Source organism: Thunnus albacares, chromosome 21 (genome assembly GCF_914725855.1).
Source record: "Thunnus albacares chromosome 21, fThuAlb1.1, whole genome shotgun sequence".
Classification (NCBI taxonomy): Eukaryota; Metazoa; Chordata; class Actinopteri; order Scombriformes; family Scombridae; genus Thunnus; species Thunnus albacares.
Window position 1 is genome coordinate 9,998,215 of NC_058126.1, and position 21,317 is coordinate 10,019,531.

Below are 21,317 nucleotides of genomic sequence, written 5' to 3' on the forward strand. Positions count from 1 at the left end.
GGTCTGCAGTTAGTCCAGAAATAGCACCCAGGAGACTTACACACTCCTCAGACCTCCTACGGGACCTTTTAAGCTGCACTGATACTGATAAAAGCCCCCACAAATCTGGCCCCCAGATACCTAGGCCATTAATTAAGGTAATTATGCCCTGGTCAGCAATTAGTAACCACAGATAGCTTTTAGCAGCGGCTAAGACATCCCCGCTGGTGAGGGGTTTGGTTCCATACCATCTGCTGACAAATGTCACCATGGACTCTTTGGTTTCACAGACTGGGAACTGGAGAGCTGTGTTTAAAAATGACCTCTGTGTGATCCAGGCTGGCTCCCAGACTCCCACAGCCTCTCTGCTGCTGCAGGATCACTTTGTTTGTTCTTTTCAGTTCTTTGGTTCTTTTCTCTCTCAAACACGGGAGAGCAAGCTCTATGAAAATCCATACATGTTGTTCAGGGCCATAGTGGGAGTAGGAAACGTTCACTGCACAAGGTATCGATCAAAATTAGAACATCTGGGCGTGAGCGTAAGTAGTATTGATCAGAGCGTAATGCTACATTGATTTGCTTGTATTATTAAGTCTGTGATAGATCCGCATTGATAATCTGCTAGTTTACATTATAATCTTATATACAGATATAATGAAAGTGAGTGAAAGTTTTCACAGACACAATATGCTTACTGTGATGTATGTTGATTATTATTATCAGGAAATTCCCTTAGACATAAACAGTTGTGGCTTTTGTCATTAACATCCAATCAAATCTTTATTTTGATAATGTCCGTGATATGTGATTTCACATGAAAACATGCACAGCAGCAAAGACCCGCTGAACAAATGTGATAAACATTCAGAAACAAATCGTAGCTTTTATACTAATATCAAAACACAGCAGTTTGTGTATTTCATCCTGTGGCAAAGGTGTGTGATATAAGGTGCTGTGAGTATAACATACTGATAAAAATAGGCTGAATACACACATTCAACCTTAGAGGACAGATCATGCAATAACTCACATTACTGGGGAATGGGAAATAAAGGATGCAGCTGTGCTACTTTACACAATTCCACATTTGAAGCAATCGGTGATAACACCATTTTCATTCCAGTTCAGTCCCATAAAATTACCATTAACATTACAACTCATGCAGAACACAGATAAATGTAAAATGTCACCCAGTTCTGCCAGGCGGGAATTCCAGTTCCACAAGATTACCATCTCTGTCTGCTCTCTCCCACTGCACCTTGTCTAATATTTCATTTACAACATTTCATAAGTTCATTTTCCCCTCACTGACCATGTAAATCACAAATCAATTTTCATTTAAAATGCTTGACTACAGATTGTTGCTGAAAGCTTCTGAATTGCGCCTCAGCAATATGGCAGACCTTTAGCAAATCTTACGGAAACAATCTGGCTGGAAAAAAGGAGGAAAAAGTGAGATGTAATTTCTACAAAACAACTCTGGGCCAAGTGGTCAAGGCATTTACTGGAGGCATTTTACAAGAGTGGAAATATCATGAAAACAATACAGTTGTAACACAAGCTATTATGCATTGTTATTTATATCAGATTCAATACTCCCTCATTTATTGAAACCTTAGACTTGTGATGGACTGGTCAATCTACAGGATTACAGTATAATGAAAAGATGAATTCTATTGATAATTATGTTGCATACTTAATCAATATATGCAACAATCTTAAATACTGAATACTTGATAAAATGTATCAGTGTGCAGAAGATTTTATTCTACTGAGACCAGCTCAGTTAACGTTTTATGACAAAATACCTGCATAACTTGTAATATTTTGCTATGTTAAACTGATTTTTGGGTTGAATGAACTCAACAGTATGCATGTTTTATATTTAAAAACTTAATTACACCAGGGAGCGGTTCATCTTATGTAGCTCGGGAGCTGTGGGAGTAAAAAAAACAGCTGCATTAATATTAAATAATATTACATGTTCCTAATTATTCATATCATTGGCAGCTAATTTGAAAATTCGTCATGTTGAAATTCTACTGCACAGTGCTTTATTGCCACCTTGAGTAAAATCCACTTAAATAAATACATTACACTCCCTGCATACAGAGTGCAGACAGACACAGTGTGTAATGTAAAGAGACTGTCTTGTAGACTATGTGCTTATGGCAGGAGGTTTGCAAAAAGCCTCCCTCAGTGTTTACCAGTGAGGGCAGATGTCAGGGTTTGCTGTGGAGGAGCAGACACAGCCACATCTGATTAACAATATTATTGACCTCCTCCACACCGCCATAAAGACTCATCCACCCCCCCCCCCCCCCCCCCCCCATTTCTTTTCTTTTCTTTCTATTTCAGGCTCTGGCAGCGTGCTGTCCTGTGGCATGGCTGAGCCAGAGTGACACTGCCACCATCTACAGAAACAAAACACGAGTCAAGAGCCAGAAGGTAAAGACAAACAGCGCTACTAGATCTTACTAGACAGAAAACATAAAAATATCTGGGGATACATACATTAAAAAAAATATCCTGCTGTAAATTCAAATGCACTGTGCTCTATTTATACTGTTATTTTTGTGCAATTATGAAATATATGTAACTTGAATTCAGAACAAATCATTAGCATGTCTGCAACAAGTGAAACACCGGGGGGGAAAATTTACTTGCGTCTCAGCTTCAAAAAAAGACATCAGAGTATAAATCATGAGTCTCAAGGGAGTGTGTCTGTGTGTTCATATGTGCATGTACAGTAAGGCTGCGTATGAGCCCGAGTGTAAATTTCTGTGTTTGATTCTAACCCTCTCATCGCTCTTCTGTACATTTTGATTGGTGATTTTTTTCTTCTTTCCGTCGCCGTACTGTCACAAAGGCAGTAACCCCGCACGTTTCCAAGCTGCTTATTGAAGATAAACAATAAACCACTGGCAGATATCAATGGCAGAGATGAGAACCTGGGTGCCATATCTGCTGGGACTGCCTGGCGAACCTGCCTCTGCCTGCACTTCATCTCCAGCAGCACCTCTCACTCTCAATTATTTGGCTGCTGTCACAACAAATCAATCAAATTACCGCTCCAGGACTGTGTGCAGCTGCTCCTATTGCACCGCTAGTTGCATTAGCTTTGAAATGTATGAGGTCTACATTTTATCACTGTTATTTATTTAATGCAGCTCTCTCCCCTGCGAGTCATCTTACAACCACAGCAAAGTTTAATCATTAAAGGACGACGTGGAATACATACTGCTTGAGAACACTTCAAATTAAACAGCGATAAGGGAGAAGGGATGGGTTTGGCCTCTATTGTGTTAAGATGGCAGATGGTGATGTGAGGAAATATGGACTGTTTGCACTTAATGTACTCTTCTACTGGCTCAATGTGCACACAAACAAAGCTTATTTCTTTCCTTATCCCAAAGTGATTCGATAAATATACACATGAGAAAAAGAATCCCACGATGAGCAACTAGTGTGGCTTTAACAAGCTCGAAAAGGATGCTTGAGATTCTCTACAGTAGCTACAGTAGTAGTATAATGTAATGGGTAAAGGTACACAGAGGCATTCCCACAGCAGACAGTGAGTGGCCCGGCCCGGTGAGCTAACCTCTTAAAGGAGCAGCAGTCAGCTGAGGCAGAAGAGATAGAGTCTGACATGTCTAACTAGTGTGGAAACATTTGGCTCTTCCCCCAGGAGCCCACCCTTTGGTGGTGTAATGAGCAGAGTGATTTCCCTAATTTGTATCATACCAACACCCGCAACCTGCGAACGACACTGCTGAGCGTTTTCATCAAAACGGCAGACATGCCTTTGATTGGCACTGACATCGGGTCTCATTACTGCAGGTGAGTGGGATGCCGACCTTTATCAGGAAGCTTGAGTGCTGTTTTGTGTTTCCTGTGGATGAGTACAGAGGAACAATGCTCTCACCTAACCATTAGAACTCGGCTCTCTGATGTGATGCGCTGCCTGGCTTTCTGCTGAGAGCAAATAAGATGGGATATACTTATTAATATGAAAGAGCTCCAGTAAACTAGCTTCTTGCATTACCTTTGAGTGAGTCATAGAGAAGAGGAGTAGACAGATGAGACTTTGTTCTGCTTCCTCTCATTGAGCATTACATGTACAGTGCTTTGATACAACTAGTTTTACAAGTATGGTAATCATGCTTTGCTTGTTATAAAATCATGTGAAATGAAAACCTATTAAAAATGCAGCAGAAAGTTAGCATCATACCTAACAAAAACTATGGATTTTTGTCTGCATCAGTCATGCATTCTTATATTTAACATAGTGAAAATCATCTTTTTTCATGATTTTCATGATTTTTCTTTTCATATGAGCCGTCATATTTACAGACCTCTAGCATGACCCAACCTAGTTTTTGCCTCTGTGAAGTCAGCTAGAATTGTGTGCACTCTGTCACAAAAGATAACTTTCTCCCTTGTTTAGTTTCATTGGGAATTTGTTTTTACTGCATGTTTGCAGGCATAAATCATTCTGACAAATAACCAGTTACACTGGTGCCTGTGTTTACTGAGTCTGCCACAAGATGCTGCTCGGTTTTATTTAAGCAACCGCTCCAACTTCATAGCACAACCCCATTACAGTGATAGTTATTCATCACAGTCTGTGAGAGCTGCCCTCCTAAAGCTCACAGCAGGCCAGCCAGTTCCCTTCTGTCAACATTCATTCTTAGAGAGCGAGCTTTGATTAGCATGGGATCAAAGATGCTGTTGTCAGTGTTTGTTCTAATTTTGTCTTTTCATTTAATTTCATTCATTAAAGCTGAATAAGAAAACATACAAAATGCACATTTTGCACATTTTCACATGCTTTTGGAATGAAATGCCTTGTTCTGATCTAATATAATATATAATATATAATATATAACAAATACTGCATTCTTGCAAAGGGTGAAAGTCTAAAGACTATGAGACCACAAACATCCCAGCTCTCATGTTAAGTATACTATTCCTTCACCCTCAAACGCCTATTCCCCAAGACAAACAGCCTTATTAGTTGGTCATTAGCCGCCTCATTACATTTAAATACAGCCATTGGCTGGGCTCCTCCTGGAGTCTCATTACTGTGCCTCACAGTTGTCTTGTGTCTGATCTGACGCTAATTAGCTAGCAGCGTGAGTGCTGTAAAGCACACTTGCTCGTGAGGTTGTGAAATGATCTGACTGCTCCCCGGCGACAGCACGGTGCTGTATTATATGTGTGATTAATCAGGCCTGGAGACCCGGAGGGGCTGGGAGGGGAAGCGGGGGGGACGCAGGGGCAGAGGCCAGAGTTGCAGTTGTCTGACAGAGGTGCTGTGCCAGCAGGCCTCATTCAGCGGAGCTGTGATGAACTCAGACAGGGGAGAGTGGAGGAGCGCCACGTGGCCAGAGGGGCCTGGACACAGTCAAGACATTTAGCTTCACTCGTGACTTGTGTCACTTTCTCTCCACGGAGGTCCCTTCAATGCATCCCCTTCAGATAAGAGGACGTGCGAACAGGCAGTCTGTCAGTCCACACGCTTAAAAAAAGATCTGCCACAGAGGCATTTCTCCACAACAGTTTTTTTCCCTCTATCTCTCATGGATAGGGAATTTTATCAGGACATTGAATTCCAGACTGTCTGTTGGCTTGTTTGGCAGCGGACAATAAGGATGACTGAGAGGTGTTTGTTTTGGCATTCTGACACCCTGACAATGTGTTTGTCGATCAGTTCATCAGATCACTGAAGCCTCTGGGTTGTCCCTCACGCACCGGGAGGAAGATCTGTTGAAGTGTGAGTCAGACGGGCCTGCTGGGCCCATTATCGTCCACTACTGACGAATACATTGAAGGACTTCACTGGATAGATGCAGGTTTATTAAAAGCTCTGCCCACAGCGATGGCTGCTGTTATTTATGCATGTTTGTGTCCATTAGGCTTCTACCTCCACATTTCCTCACTCAGGGCATCTGTCCATCCATTTCCCCACATGAAGGGAGGCTTCCCTGCACTTTGTGCTGCACTGGCATTATTGTAATCTCCACCCTAAAAACACACTGCTTTACATGTAGCCTGGCATCTTTTTACATTAGTGCAGCTCTCTCATCCAAGATTCATGACTGACGGTTTCCCCATCCATCCCTCAACCTAATGGTATAAAAGAGACAATGTTTTAAACATTAAAATGAAAACCATTTACAACTATGATCAAAAGAGAACACTTGGGCATTAAAGTTTTAAAGGCAGAGATAAGTACAGCCATGTGGATGGACAGATGAGGTGGAAAAGAGATAAAAAAGTGAAGTACAGTGCACTCTTATGCACAGGAAAGAGGCATAAAGTGCTTTTGCGCTGCACTGCAAAACGTTGACCTGTAATTAATATGGTTGTTCCTCTGGGCAAGTTGAGGATAGCGGCTTTTTGGGATACAAATCCCTGAAGGATTCTTACCTGGTCAGGAGCTTTGTAAAGCATTTTTATTGAAGAAAAACAAAAAACGGTTCCATGTAATACAATAAACATATAACAAACTCTTGCTGAGAGCAATATTTGTTGTGTTCGTGACTAATAGTAGCAGAAGTAGTGTTTTTTCTGTAATGATTGTGATGTTTTTAGAACATCCATCAGCTTCCAAGAGTATCAGAATTTCTACTTTCTTCTTGTTCATGCACCTTTTTGATATTCTGCACTGGTGCATCATGTTGTCCCTGTTTCATCATAGTATTTTCCTACTATGCCCTCTTTCTTACCTTGCAGGTTCTGGAGGGGGAGTGTCATGATGCCCCCTGCAGTAGCAGCAGCCACCAGGCTCTGGAGGTTGGCCGTGGGCAGGGAGAGGACGAGGCCCTGCTGCCCACCCAGATGTCCGCCTGCGTTAAAAGGGATGAGGATGGGCTGATTCATACCCGGCGCTGCCCCGGACATAACGCCACCTACTGCGTTGGCCAGCTGCTGGGCTACCAGGAGAGACTGTGGGAGGCACATGTGCACACACAAAAATATAGATACACACACACACACACACACACACACACACACACACATAGTTATGAGAATCTAAGTTTCAATATAATCACAGAGGGGTAGTTTTTTAATGGTTTTCATATAATCAAAAATGGAATCATGAGTGTAATACAAGGCATTACCCACATTTGCAATGTAAGAAAATTACATAAAAGCAATTCTGTGGTGAAACCACTTTTTAAAGTCTAAAATATGTTTAATTTATTTCTGAAGTAATACTCTAATCTTTAAGAAGAATCACTAATCTGAATATATTTTTATGTATAGATAATGTAGTGGATTACAGTTACATCTTTATCTATTTACAATACATGACCATTAATGCCAAATACCCAGTTACTGTATATGTCAAACTTGTGTGAAGAGCTGTTGATATTATACTGATATTAAGTGGGATATTTTCCAGTAGCAACATATGTACATATATCATAATTTGACACAAGTATGAAAAATCACATGAAATAATCAAACTGATGTTGAAAGCAATTAACTGCGCTCCACTTTTAAGAATTACATGAGACCAAACTCTTGATATGTGTAAAATAAAAACTTCAATAACATTTTTTTTAAAAAAATTTTAATAACAGATTTCCCAAAATCACTACTTCGGACACCAGAATCCCTCAGAAAGTCCTGTATGTGCTGCAGCATACTTGTTTTACAGAGTAAGGGAATCACATTCAATCGATGAATATGTACATTATTTTATATCCTGGGACACTAAATTGAGACACACACAATAAAGCAGATGTCACCAAAGTGACTGTTTCACTAATCAGTGTGTTTTGATGAAGTTGTTTTGCAGCTGAATTCTGTGCTTTGCTGTGTCACAGACTTTCAGTCAAAACACACTGCCGTTGGTACTGACAGAGATCAAATCCAATCTTTGTGAAAGAGCAAAGAATTTTTCTTTCACAGAGATGCAGAGTGATTTATGTTTCATTCCATTGAACAAATCCCTGCTACCACAGAAATGTGCCTGAAACACACAGTGCTTTGGGGGGGAAAAAAAAAAAAAGTAGCAATACTTTACTCTTTTGATGAGGGATATAACACATCACTCTTGTCTCGTTCATGTATCCATTCATTCATATTAGTTAAAGTGGAATCTGTGCAGTCATACCCATAGAGGAAAAAGATATGTTATCAGAGGTATCGCTCTGAGATATTTTGCACAGTAGAAGATCTCTTCAAATGTTTTTTTCCGAGGAAGTGGGTTCGGAAATACACCAACACATTTGTCATTGAGAGCTTTGAGCCAGAAGTGGGACTGTTTGTACCATGGCTGAAATCTCCATGAATACACAGGGAATGACATCTTAAATTTCATTCATTCTGATAAAACCTTTTTGAAATTATGTCAGCGTTTGAGCATGTCAAACTGAATTTACACAGGAGGAAGGACACAGGAGATACTGAAGATGCTGCAAAATCCAACAAAATTATCGTTTAAACATAAAATTGAATTGTTTGAAATAAAATCACAAAAGTACATTGTCAGCTTGTGTTGTGTCCACAGTAAACCAGCCTTTAGACATTGCTAGGTAAGCCTGGCTGCACTGTGTTGACTCCTCCACTGTGACTTAAGTTCACAAGCCTTTAACTCCAATTGTCAGCTATCTGCTTCTGTTTTGCATGGTGTGTCTGCAGCTTGCACAGGATGCAGAGCGGGCTGACTGGTGCGAAGAGCCCACCATACTCCCGAGCCTGGTGCTTCTAGGTGACAGGCGTGTCACTGTGATAACCCTGCATGGTGCAGAACGCCTGCACCCGCTCCGACATACATGCGATCACAGTTTAAGAAGTACGAGGTCACATGGGTTTAAAGCCACAAAACGCACGGGGAGATCTCAAGGGGCGAAATATCTGCAGTGAAAGACAAACGAATACCTGTTTGCGTTTCTAAGCTGTTAAAAGAATAACAAACATGGAGAGGTGATTGCTGCTGGCAGGAGTAATCACACACACTGTATAGGATTCCTCTTTCTCAACATTTGCTTTGATACACAACAGCAGAGCATAACAAATGACAATATCTGACGCTTCTGAGAGCATTCAAAATGACATTTGCCATTAACTTTAAAAAATGAATTAATAATTTTGGAGCTCAAAGAATCCTCAAAGGACAATAACAAAGGCGACCCGTTTGTTAGCTGCTAGTGACATGTTTAATCTTGCATTTTAAACTCAACTTAATCTCGAATCGAAGCAGCGCATAATCAAAGACACTCTTTGAACATTTCATCTTTGAGTCAAACAAAATGAGATTGCCAGGCTTGACAGCAAAGACAGCCTCACATAGAAGGGAATAACATTAAAAGACAATTCTACAATTATCAGATGTAGCCCTGATTTATTTATCATTACAGGCAGCTTTGGAGAAGCAGGCAGCTGTTAAGCACACAGTCAGCTGACAAGAGAAAGCACTTTGGAGATTTTTTTTTTTTTTAAGCATGCAAGAACTCTTGGTCTTTAGGCTGTTTGTTGTGCCAGTTAAAGAGTGATTATGATCTTCATCTGAGGTGAGAACACCGTACATGCGTGCATCAAAATCTGAGATAAGAATAAATTTAGCGTGAACGTAATTAGCTCAACTCTACAGCCACACAACACGGTTTTGCTACAAGGATCCCCGGCATCACTCGTCGAGATTTACAGCAGCGGTTCACCTTCTGCCTTTCCTCTCCATAGGTGCTGTTGGAAAGCTGCTGTACAGTGCTTGGCAGGTCTGACAGCTGAGTGTTGAGAAGTGGTCTCCTAGGGGCCACACTGACGCATAGACCGGGTGTGTGTTGGGCTCTAGATGGGGAAGCAGCCCCACTCAGGACTGGATGTGGTACCCAGCCTCTCTGCCCATCAGGGGAGAATAGGCCCTTCTATCTGCTTGGCAGCTCTGGCACTGAGAAATTGCCCATAATCACCCAGATAGCAGACTTTTGTCATCCTAACTGTGAGTGGGAAACAGAAGGAAGGTGGATTCATGTTGGGTAAACTACCATCGGATAATGGTTGTTCGAACAATATCCGGCTCTGGAGCGAGAATCTATCAAAACATATTGATCCTGGAACAAGAGAATTGGGTATGGCATGTGGAGCGCCTTTGTTTCTGAAAAGTGTTAGCTTCACAGAGACTGTACTGACAGCATTAATATATTAGATGGTGACTGTTGAGAGCCGCCTGCTGAGGCTTAGACTCTAACTGCTGCCTGCCTGAGATGCTTTCCTTTTTGTGTTTATTTCTTATCTATTACCAGAACAGTGGCTTTGACCAGCATGGGTATCTATTATCAGAAAAGTGGTTTTAATTAAGATCATCCTTTATTTCCATCTGCAGCAGATTGACTCTTTCACTGGGGGATTTCTCACCTCACAAACCTACCCAAGTAAAATTGAATGGCTCTCCTTCTCTCATGTTTCCTCTTTTGTTTATCCTGATGAGGATTGACTGTCATTGAGTAACACTGAGTGCAGGGGAGAATGGCCTTATTAAAGAGGGTGGACGAAACCTGATACTGTGTCCGTGTGTGTATGTGTGTGTGTGTGTGTGTGTGTTGAGCGGTGACATTGAGCAACACTAATGAGATAGATGTTCATTAAACATCGCCGAGCCACCAGGCCGATAAATCCAATCAGATAGGACAATGTCTGATTGAGCTATTAACACGGCTGCAGGCTCGAGCTCTTTACTCCCCTGCTTGTTTTGACAAGGCCTGTATTGTCACCTCATTAGTGCCACAGCTTAATTACATTTGAAGATGATTTGTGATGACAAAACACCTTACGACTTCACATTTTAGCTCAAAATGATTCACGATGTAGCATTCAGTGAGGGTGTTCTATGTTTTGTTTCAAATGCACTAAAAGAATTGCACAACATATACTGATGATATTTTATAATAAGCTGAGAAGGCAGTAATCTTATTTTCATTATGCGTGATCACAAACCTTAACTGCACTGGTTTATTTGTCAATCTTTCTGGTATACACAATTGAGTCCTGTATCTTTCAGTGTTTTCATTCTGCACATGTGGCACAAAGGTCAGGGAGGGAACTGGATGCAAAGCAGTGTGGTTGAAAAAAAGAGCAGCATGTCTAGTGGCGGAGAGAAAATAAAGAGGAAAACGACATTCTTTTTGCATCTGAAGAGCCTCTTCTACTTTTTTGTCAGTGTGCAGGAATTTTTTTCCCTATGAAATGGGAGCGATGCATCTGACTCCACGTCTTGAAAAGCCTCAATTCAAGGATTCGTATTTTTTTGGTGTAATGTTTTTCTTATGCCGGTTTCATGCAGCTCATTATGCCAACTCACGTACATTCGGGTTATTGGGTGAGTTCATCTAACTATTAACATAATCGAGATGTTTTAAGTTTGGGTTAAAGATCCTTTCACTCACCTGTGGACCCATTGGGTATCCTGGGTGAGACTGACCCAGCTGACTCTGTTCAGGACTGCTGCTGACGTCAGACTGGACCGAACCGTCACGGGCTCCTGAGAGAGCGAGAGGCAGAGATCCATGTACAACAGTAGAGAAAGAAAGAGAGAGAGAGAGAGAGAGAGAGGGAGAGAGAAAAAAGATGTGAGAACACAAACAATCTATGCAGATAAACACACAACACAGACCACTCTGTGATATCACAACACAGAACGTTGTACGGAGCGGAGGAGGGCAGTTGGGAAAGGAGGGAATTTGTATTTAAGTGCTTTATCAATAACCGCTGTAGCACTGAATAAATTACCAACCAGCGGAGAGGCTCATTGATGGGGGATGATGTATACTGGCGGGTCCCCGATGGCCTAGATTACCGCTGAGAGATGGAGCTCAACCACAAACGCCGGGGCCATATTATTCAGCCATTTACATCACTGAGTATCACTCATCTAAACCCACTCCCTCCCTCCATTCGGAGCCTGCAGCTACGAGGCACAATTAGACCTGTTTGCTATGAGGGCAGAGTGGAGCAGAGCAGACAGGGACATGATAATAAGCTTGCTGATGGCTGCAGGGAAAATAAAGGACACCGACGATTGGATATCATAGCAATCCCTATCTCACAGAATCTCTCAGCAGCGCGGAGTGTGGACTGCTCTAAAAGGTCTGAAGGGCTGCTTTGACCCTCACACTTTGACCCCGATGATATTGAGGTCGCATGACGCCTCACTGTTGACACAAAGGCTTGCGGAGTGCAAAGACGAGCAAATCTCGCAGGAAGAACTGTCAGAAAAATTAAATGTTTCATAGACGCCTTTCACCAAAATGACTGTCATGAAGAAAAATACAGAGCCACCTGACTAAAAATCTCTTTATTTCATTATTTCTGAGTATTTGTTTAAGAGAGCAGAAAACTACAAGTTGAAGTAATTTAACGTGGGGAGCACTTAGACCTCACTAAAACAAGAATCTACCAAATCAAATACCTTGAAAAATAAAAAGATACTACAGCAACTTTCACAATGACTTTGCAACAAAAAAATGTGAATTTTGTGAATTTTATAATTGTTTCCTCTAAACAAAATGGAAAAGAACTAAACAAGGCACAATACACAAAGCGAACCTTGAATTGATTTTCATGAAGAGACTTCAAAAAAGCAAGTTGAAAGGAGGTTGTAGTGGGTGTGTTGTTCAGAGGATGATTGTCTTTTGAATAAGTTGGTGAAGGTGAGAGCGTAGTTCTGCAGAAACCAAAAACTTGCAAAACTATGTGGCATTACCGACAAGGACCCCTGTTCTCCTACTGACAGGCTGTCAATACAGCGTGTAACATGTGCTCACTGATTCATCTCACAGCTCACTCAGGTGTGCCAATGACAACCTCAGGCCTTTTATTGATGCAAACTTGCCACGTTTTACGACATAAGCCTTAACTTGGGTGAAAGTAGCTGACTTTGATCATTGGTAATCCAAGGTATTTAAGTTTTTGGAGACATCTTTATTCTGTTATATTTTTGGTGTTTGTTCTTTTTAAATTGCAGTTCTTCTTGCTTAGAGTTTCTGTTTTTATATGTCTGTTCAGTAATTCCGGCAGTCATTGCTGATCACAACTGGTGTCTTTACAGAAATCATTTCTACACACTGTAGTGTGCAGCTGAATCATCACACTCATATATTACTTGGTGACATAGAGCTGAAAAAATGTTGTTTTGTTTCTGATAATGTTATAAATTATTAGTTTAAAAGGTCCAATTCAATCCTTAATCTTTGCAAGATTCTTGCTATGCTCCAGCAGTGCAAAACAAAGATTGGTGACATGTGTCTTCATTATCTAAACAAGACAAAAGCAAAAATGAGTTTTAAATGTACTGTAGCGTTGTTAAGAAACTGCATATGTGCTACAAGAAGCTATTTTCTTCTGCTCACTCAAAAAAGCATGAGTAAACTTCCACTTTTTGATAATGATGTGTTAACTCTGATAATTAAAGTGCAGATGAATGCCTAGAACTCCTATTACCCATAGTTATTAAGTCAGTTTACAGGCAGAAATAAACTGACTTATTTATTTAACACAAATAGGATCATTTTACAAAAACGTTATGTGCTATCTCTGATTTAATAAGTATGACTCTGTTTTGAAAACCACTCACAAAAAGTGAATAAAATATCTTTTTTAAATGGACTGTCCTCTTCATACAACACCTCTTTCCCTGAATAAAGTGGATTTTGTACATAAAGTCAAGCCAGCCATGTGGAAATGCGTTTGAAGGCCATGCAACCTCGTTAAACCACACGATGTTGGCAATGAATTAAAAAAATATAATCACATTTCCACTGTAAGATCGAATATCTTAAATGGAATATTGCAGCTTTTAAATAAAGAATAAAGCCCTCATGCATTGTGTCTTTTTATTCACAGATGAATAGGTTTTTTTGTTGAACATACAGGGCATGCAGTGGTTTCTAGCCCTTTTATAAAAGCTTCATACAAAACGCACTATTGAATAGCCTTGCCAGCAAGATCTCATTGCCTGTCAAGTATATTTATGCATTACATTTTAAACTCCACTCCGCCAACTAAAATCATTTCATCTTTACATAAAATCCAAATAATTGGTGAATGGCATGACCTAACAAATGAACCTCAACCATTTGATGGTTGATGTGAAAGCCCAAGGGGAAGCCTGCTTTTCTAGCTGGTTTCTACCTCTGGCTGGCTGGGCCTGCTTCTCGATGAAGGTCCACATCCTCTCGCTTATCAACCTCACAACGCACTGGATATTTTGACAAGCCAGTCTCTTTTCACCAATTATTTCACCCATTATGGATCACGTTGTGCACAGCCCCACCCTGTGCGCTCAGTATCTGGAATTAAGATCAATCTGAACATACAGCAAAGACTTTGTAGCTGTATAAGGGTCCATATAAAGCTACTTATAAAGTACACTATCATCACAATCTGCTGTATAATTTCAATTTCATTTGGGAAGCTGGAGAGTAGATATTATGAGGCTATGAATTCTTTTACTGGATTTCATTAGAAGTATTGTCTCTGAGCAGTTAATTCTCACTTTGGTCGTTATTAAATTAATTTCTTTCTTGCAGACTTGAAACAGCCTGATTTTCATTTATAACAACTCAAACTTTCCCATCTGCTCAAAGGCAATTCTCCACATGCAGCTGCCACACTGGAATAACAATAACAAACCCAGCAGTGCTACTGGGTAACTTTTATGTCAGTGAATTATCTAATTATCATCAAAACAAAAGCCAATTATCTAAATTAAGATACTCAACTTATAATGAAGGAGTGAGGCTTTATAACATCATCAATAAGCCTCAGACAGTATGTCTCATGATTGCAGTTAAGATATTGGTTGTGAATAATACATTTTATCTGATAAACAGAGTAGGAGACTCACTGAATAACGATTCCTTGATGCCTCTCAATGCATCATTTCACAATAACTTATAAAGCTTCATCCCCTTGCAAATATCTGTAACGTTAACACATTTATCGCAGGGTAAAAAATCGATAATAAATAAATACACATGCACATCTTTCCCCGAAGGATTCGTGTAATTTCTTTAACTAAATTAAATAGCTGACAGGAGCGATACCCAGGGAGTCAATCTTCAATTCTTTTTTATTACTAGAATCTTTGTACATGTTTTGTGTTTATTTTCTTTTTAAAAAAAAATCTACTTATCCAATGTGAATGATTCTTAAATAGATTTCCAGATGGAGATTAATACTGCATACAGGAAAAAAAAAGAGAAAATACCTTGATCAAACCTTTACTAAAAAGAAAGTCCTTTGATGCCGTGATTATACGCAGGTCACACAATGGATAAAATTGAATGAATGGATGTATTGAAGTGAGGAGAGATGAAAGAAGAGGCCAAACGGATGAAAGAATAGGCGACACACATTCAACGTGGCTTTACATTTATCTGGGACATTCAAGAACACATCTCTGTTTGTGAATTTCCGGAGCACTTTAATTGCTGTTGTAACAATACAAGTGCCCTTACATCACATCTACATTCACACTAACAAAAACACTCTTCAGCCAATAAATCTACATGAAGGTATTTCATGGCCTTGATTGAAAGTAAGGTGATGAATTTAATTACATGAAACAATACTTTTTTTTTTTTATTATTCATATACTGACATACATGGTGAGAATTTCAGAGAAAATAGTTTTTAATGGAAGTGAAATAATTACATTTATTACAGAGCACAGAGCAAAATTGGACGGGACTTATGTCATGAAAATATTGCCAATATCCACCGCTATATAAATTCTTTTTTCATTGATCAGCAAAGTGGCCACTGGAGAGTGACTTTCAATGCCACACAAGGCAGAAGGCCTCTCTGTGCTGTGTGTGTGTGCGTGTGTGTGGGGTGGTTGAGGGGGGCAAAGAGCTATATTTATATGACTTCATTCGGCCTGTCTTAATGCAGGGTGCCCCAAGGACTACACCACAAAACAATTAGCCTGGATTTCATAAAGCAATCAGCATGCCACCTTGTCTAATGCAACCGCTTCATACATTGACAGTCTGAATAAAATGGGTGTTATTGAAAGCTTTGTGTTCATGTTAGCTTTCGCCTCAGTGCATTTATGAATCAATTTTTGCCCATAAAAGAAGCTGTAACACTTAAGCTATTTTAGTGGAAATGCATTATGTAAGTTGTCAAATGTACGAGAGAGGCCTGGTAACGATTCAGGCTATTCAGAATGAACAGCCAAGCCCCATTTTTATAATGGTCCTTTTGAAAATGTCTGTCTGAGTGCATGTGTTTGCTATTAAGATGTTGTCAATCATTTTCCCAATGAAATCTAATCCATGTGAAATGATTTCACATGTGAAGTCATTTAAAAAGACTGAAGATTATAAATTAATCATATTCTTAACTGTTATAATGAATGGAATTATTGCAGTAGTAATAATTACAGTGCAAAAAAACAAACAAACAAACAAACAAAAAACAAACACACAACAACAATATGATTTTCATCATCAAATGTGTGCTGCTGAAGCGTTAAGGATGGGCCCAGATAAACAACTAGACACGTCATACACGAGGTTTAATTCCATCAATACACAGCCAATTGTCCCAAATTGTTTGACCATTGATTTTGGTAATACCACTTGGAAAGTTGATGTAGCACTGGAGAGAGATGAGAGACAGCAAACGCAGCGAGACAGATGATTTCACTTTCATTTTTCTCTCAAAAGCAGCATAGAATAAAGTCCAAAGAGTAGTGTTACACACAAGGTGGACTGCTGTATAGAAGAGTACAGCCTATAATATGCAGTGTGAGCTTTACAGCGATTTACTTAACTCCTTGTAGAATGCAAGAGATCCAAAATCACCTGTGATTTAGCTCAGTGTTTCATTACTCGCACCAAAGCCCTCAACAATAACACAGAGCATAATCTGCAGCCAATAACTCCAGGTGCTCTTAGTCAGATGGCTCCCTCTGGACCTGCCGGGAAGTAATACTCTGTTTAGAGGCTGGGGTGGGGAAGCTGCTAGGGATAGGTCAATAGTGTTTCTGGGGATAGAAAATCACCAGAGACTGACTTTTGAGTGGCTGCCTGTAACACTATTAGCTACATTATGGCTACTGCCACTGCTAGGAGAGCTGTCATTTCCTTAATTAAGAGCCCTGTGCAGGGCAAGAGGGAGAAGAGGCCACAGCAATCTCTCCGGGCCTCCAACATTAAAGCCTGATTCCTCATCTCACAAGGGCGTAGACCTTACAGCGGAGAAAAAAATCTAACTCATTCATTATTCTGGCACAAAGTGGAATTATGGAGTTAAGGAATTACATAGGAGGTGGTGCTGCGGAGTGTGCCGAACAGAAAGGATTTTACACCTCAGCAGTTCTGTGACTGCCTCTGAGGTGATTGTTAAGCCACAAGCAGAGGACGGGATGGGGGGGTGGGGGGGGTGGGGGGGAGGGGGGGAAGGACAGGCAGAGAGGACATGGTTATGATGGGGTAATAGATGTCTTCACTGACAGGAGGTTTTAAATGTAAACAACTGAAAATAGTACACTTCAGGTTGTAGAAGTAAGCCGTTTCTGATGAACGGACGGAGAATCTGCATGTAAACGATGCTCGTAGCAGTAAGGGGCCCGTGCTCCAACACTTATGCTCTCACTCGTGGCCACAGGTCTTCACCAAAAGGCTCTCTGACATGAGAGTGCTCTGCTCCAGCTCTTACCTGTCTCTCCCTTGATGCTGTAGTGGAGATGGAAGCAGAACACGCACAAGAGGGACCAGAGGGAGGTAAATTGGTGAGAAGAGGCAATGCCCATTTCAAAGGTCAAGAAGGAGAGATGGTGTGATGGAGAGAGGAAGATGGAGAAGGGAAGAGGAACGGAGGAGGGAGGGGAGAAGAGGGCTTTTGTGTTGCATCCTCACGGGGGACTTGGGACACTTTGCACATGAGCACATCTGTTATGGAGCGCCCTCCTCATTCCCAAAGCAATATCAACCTGATTAGCTCAGGGTTGAAAGAGGCAAATAACAATCCAAATTATTCTTCATCCTTTTACGGCCATCAGTGAAGGCGGGACGGTGAGATGAAGACTAGCTTTAGAGAGCTGTAAGCCTTTTAGGAGATGGCTGCTTCACAATTGCTCCTCCTCCTGAATTACTTAAATGATATTTGCTGTAAATAGGATTCTGCTGCCTGCAGCCGACAACCCTGCGCCTCTCACTCTGTCATACATCTCTACTTTGTCTGTATATAAACCCAAGGCTCTTACGACAAGAGCTGAATTAATCAATTAGCTGATAAAAAAAAAAAAAAAAACAAGTTCATTTTCAAGCAAAATTGCCAAACATTATCTGGTACCAGCTTCTCTGATGTGAGGATTTTTTTTTTATCATTGTCAACTGAACATCTTTTTGAGTTTTGGACGGTCGCACAAAACAAGACAACTGAAGATGTCACCCTGGGCTCCAGGAAACAGTGATTGAATTTTCACTATTTTCTAATGTTTTGATGAATCGATGATGAAAATAAGTTTAAGTTTACGCTCTATTTAAGACTTTAACAAAAGACAAAAAGAACAAAATCAAATTGCACAAAGTTATAAGCTGAAAATGACTAGTGCTGAAAGGATTAGTCAATCAGAAGAAAAGTAATCAACAACAATTTTGACAATTGCTTAATGATTGCAAATTATTTATTAAGCAGAAATGCCAAACATTTGCAGGTTTCAGCTTCTCAAACAGGATGATTTACTGATTGTTTTATATCATTGTAAATGTATTATCTTTTAGTTTTGGACTGTTACTCAGATAAAAACAAGCAATGTGAAGGTTATTACCCGGGGCTCTGTAAAGTTGTGAGGCATTTTTCACAATTTTATAGAAGGAACAATTAACTGATTAATTAAGAAACCAGAATTGACAGAAGATAATTGATGATAATGTTGTATCATTAGGAATGAGTCTCATCAAACTGGAACAACAATAAAAATGTGTGTCCTTTTTTGTCCATCATGCGTTGGCCAAGTGCAGGACATTCAGAAGAAGCCAGTGGGGTGTGAGGGCAGTCCATCGTGGTGTGTGTGTGTGTGTGTGTGTGTGTGGTGGGCTAGACACCCACATGTCATGCCTGACACATCAGCCTGGGCCCCCCAGGCTATCCGGCACTAATGCTGCCTATGTCCCACTTTCTACCCCTTGCCCCTCAAAGCCTCCCCCCCCTCACCCGTTCCTTCTGTCATAGAGGTATAATAACAATGAATCACACCGGCACTGCAGCACAGGCTCAATCACTATAGGATAACATCAGGTGATACAGGCTGCACAAGAGTATATCTTACCTCCACTGAACCTGAGCTAAATGGAGTTTATCTAGAAATGAGTTTATCTGGAAAAAGTCCTGTATTAGTTGTAACTGTATTCCCCTCTTGCGGTGATATTTACAGAACTGAGTGGGTACAGGTGGAAACAAGCAAATAATCATGTACCCCACCCCACCTCTCCCCTCCCAGCACATTATTCTGGTGGAGCAGACAAATAGTGGAGGGAGGGATGTCAGGAAATAGTATTGCTTTGAAGCCCATAACTCTATTCTGGAGAAAAGAAGCATCACAGTGTTATTCCACATCCTCAGCTATATCTCCACTGCCCTATACTACCCCCCCCCCCCCCTCCCCTCGCCCGCCCACACCCCTGCCTCATCCACCATACACCCACTTCTCCTGCCTCAATCTTTGGTTTCAAAGGAAGCGAATCAGCCAGAAGGACAGAAGGTTATGCATTAGTACTGGTCATTGCTCAAAGAGCAAGCGTTATAAATAATAAAGGCTTGTGAAGGACACAAGGGCTGTGGGATGCATCTCTGGTTCACGCCACACAAGTCAAAGACAAGACTGTAATTTCTATTCCCGAAAATGTGACCCTTGCAGCTTCAATTACATCTCAACAACACCAACCGTGTCCGTGCCAGGAGATGTGATGCCTCTTTGTTAGCTCTACATGAAAGGCTTATTGATATTGGTTATGGAGCGCATGCTACACAACATGTACGTTTTTTAAAAAAAAATGATTTCCCAACTTAAAGGAAGTGTATGACTAAAATAAAACGCATATTGAAATTCAATTTATTTTCTCCACAGCTGTCCGTCTACAGAACTTGAAACACGCTTTTGTTTGGAATACTTTCTAGTCAAGACAAAAATAATCTTCTTAATATACAAACAATGGGGAGAATTATATTGTCAGTTATTTTGAAGTTCTCTGTGTTGCTCAAAGTCATTTCTGTATAACCAAGCATCCGTGAAACCTGATGACCTTTGCTGCTGTTTGCATCAAAAACAAGAAGTCCGCCTTGTGCTCATCCTCCCTCCCTGTCCTCAATGCCACGCAGTGATTGTGTTGCTGTAGCCATGGGCACTGCGGGCACATTAGCAAATGTATTACACCTGCTTTATAGGCATGCATTAAGCTTGTTTTCAAGTGTGCGCAGACAGCTGAAATCCCCATAATGAGATCCACCTCCTGGGGAGAGACTTGTTCCCCCTTCGGTCTCCTTTATCCACTCTTATTTACTCAGCATGGCTCATTCAGCACTGGGTTTGTGCCACTTTATTACTTAACCTCACCACACAACATTACAAGGCTCTTTGCATCAGCAAGCAGCCTATCCCACCATGCATCCTGCTCACTAAGCTGATTACACAAAAATAATAAGAACTCGTGCCTCCAGCAGTGTGTGTGTGTGCGTGTCTCTTTGCGTGTCTACGTGTGTATGAATTTGCAAAAGTCAAAAGAAAATTCTGAACGAAAGAGAGAAGGTTTGTCCCAGGTGTATATTATATACTAATATTTTAAAGTAAGCATTAAGCACTTACCTTCATACTGCTTTGGCTTTTAATATACAAGAAATTAAAGTACTTTACTGTTTTGCACCTGGACATAATACAAGACTTACACCAGAGGACGTCAAAGTGGAACTTATTAAAAAAATGAACTAATGTAAAAACTTTAAAGCAAACTGTTTATCAAAAGGTGAAATACTTTGTTTTTAGTTGTTGTTTTTTGAGATGTTCTTGGAAATATCTCACCAACATCCACTAATAGTTTTATTTTTCAAGTTCTCAGCAGCTCCATCTTTTTGTATGTGGGGAAAACAAAGTGTCCATCAACAAAACAATCAAAACACTGGACACAAAAACACTTAAAACAGTTCGAAGCCGCATTTAAAGAAAAGTATAGTAACATTGTTGATGACAAATCTCCACGTACTGTCCAAACCAAAGACTGTCCTGTGTGGGTGGCACGTTGAATACTCTGGATTAAATTAATTTCACTATCAAGTGTACAATCTTATTGTAAGTGAAGACTAATAAGATTGTAAAGACA

General features: G+C 40.5%; 1 protein-coding gene and 1 long non-coding RNA gene across 8 annotated transcripts in view; one reads left to right on the plus strand and one right to left on the minus strand.

Annotated features, from left to right (window-relative positions):
- pou6f2 (POU class 6 homeobox 2) overlaps nt 1-21,317 on the minus strand; it is a 74,470-nt gene that overhangs the window by 41,950 nt on the left and 11,203 nt on the right. For all 7 annotated transcript variants that reach the window (XM_044339085.1, XM_044339091.1, XM_044339084.1 and 4 more), the window contains 2 exons: nt 11,379-11,473; nt 6,711-6,930 (listed from right to left, as the gene is read on the minus strand). In XM_044339085.1, coding sequence (XP_044195020.1) covers nt 6,711-6,930; nt 11,379-11,473 — 315 coding nt within the window. The remainder of the gene's footprint in view (nt 1-6,710; nt 6,931-11,378; nt 11,474-21,317) is intronic.
- LOC122972213 lies at nt 1,929-6,801 on the plus strand. Its single transcript, XR_006399686.1, has 3 exons — nt 1,929-3,819; nt 5,693-5,755; nt 6,718-6,801. It is a non-coding gene; the product is annotated as an uncharacterized LOC122972213 (long non-coding RNA).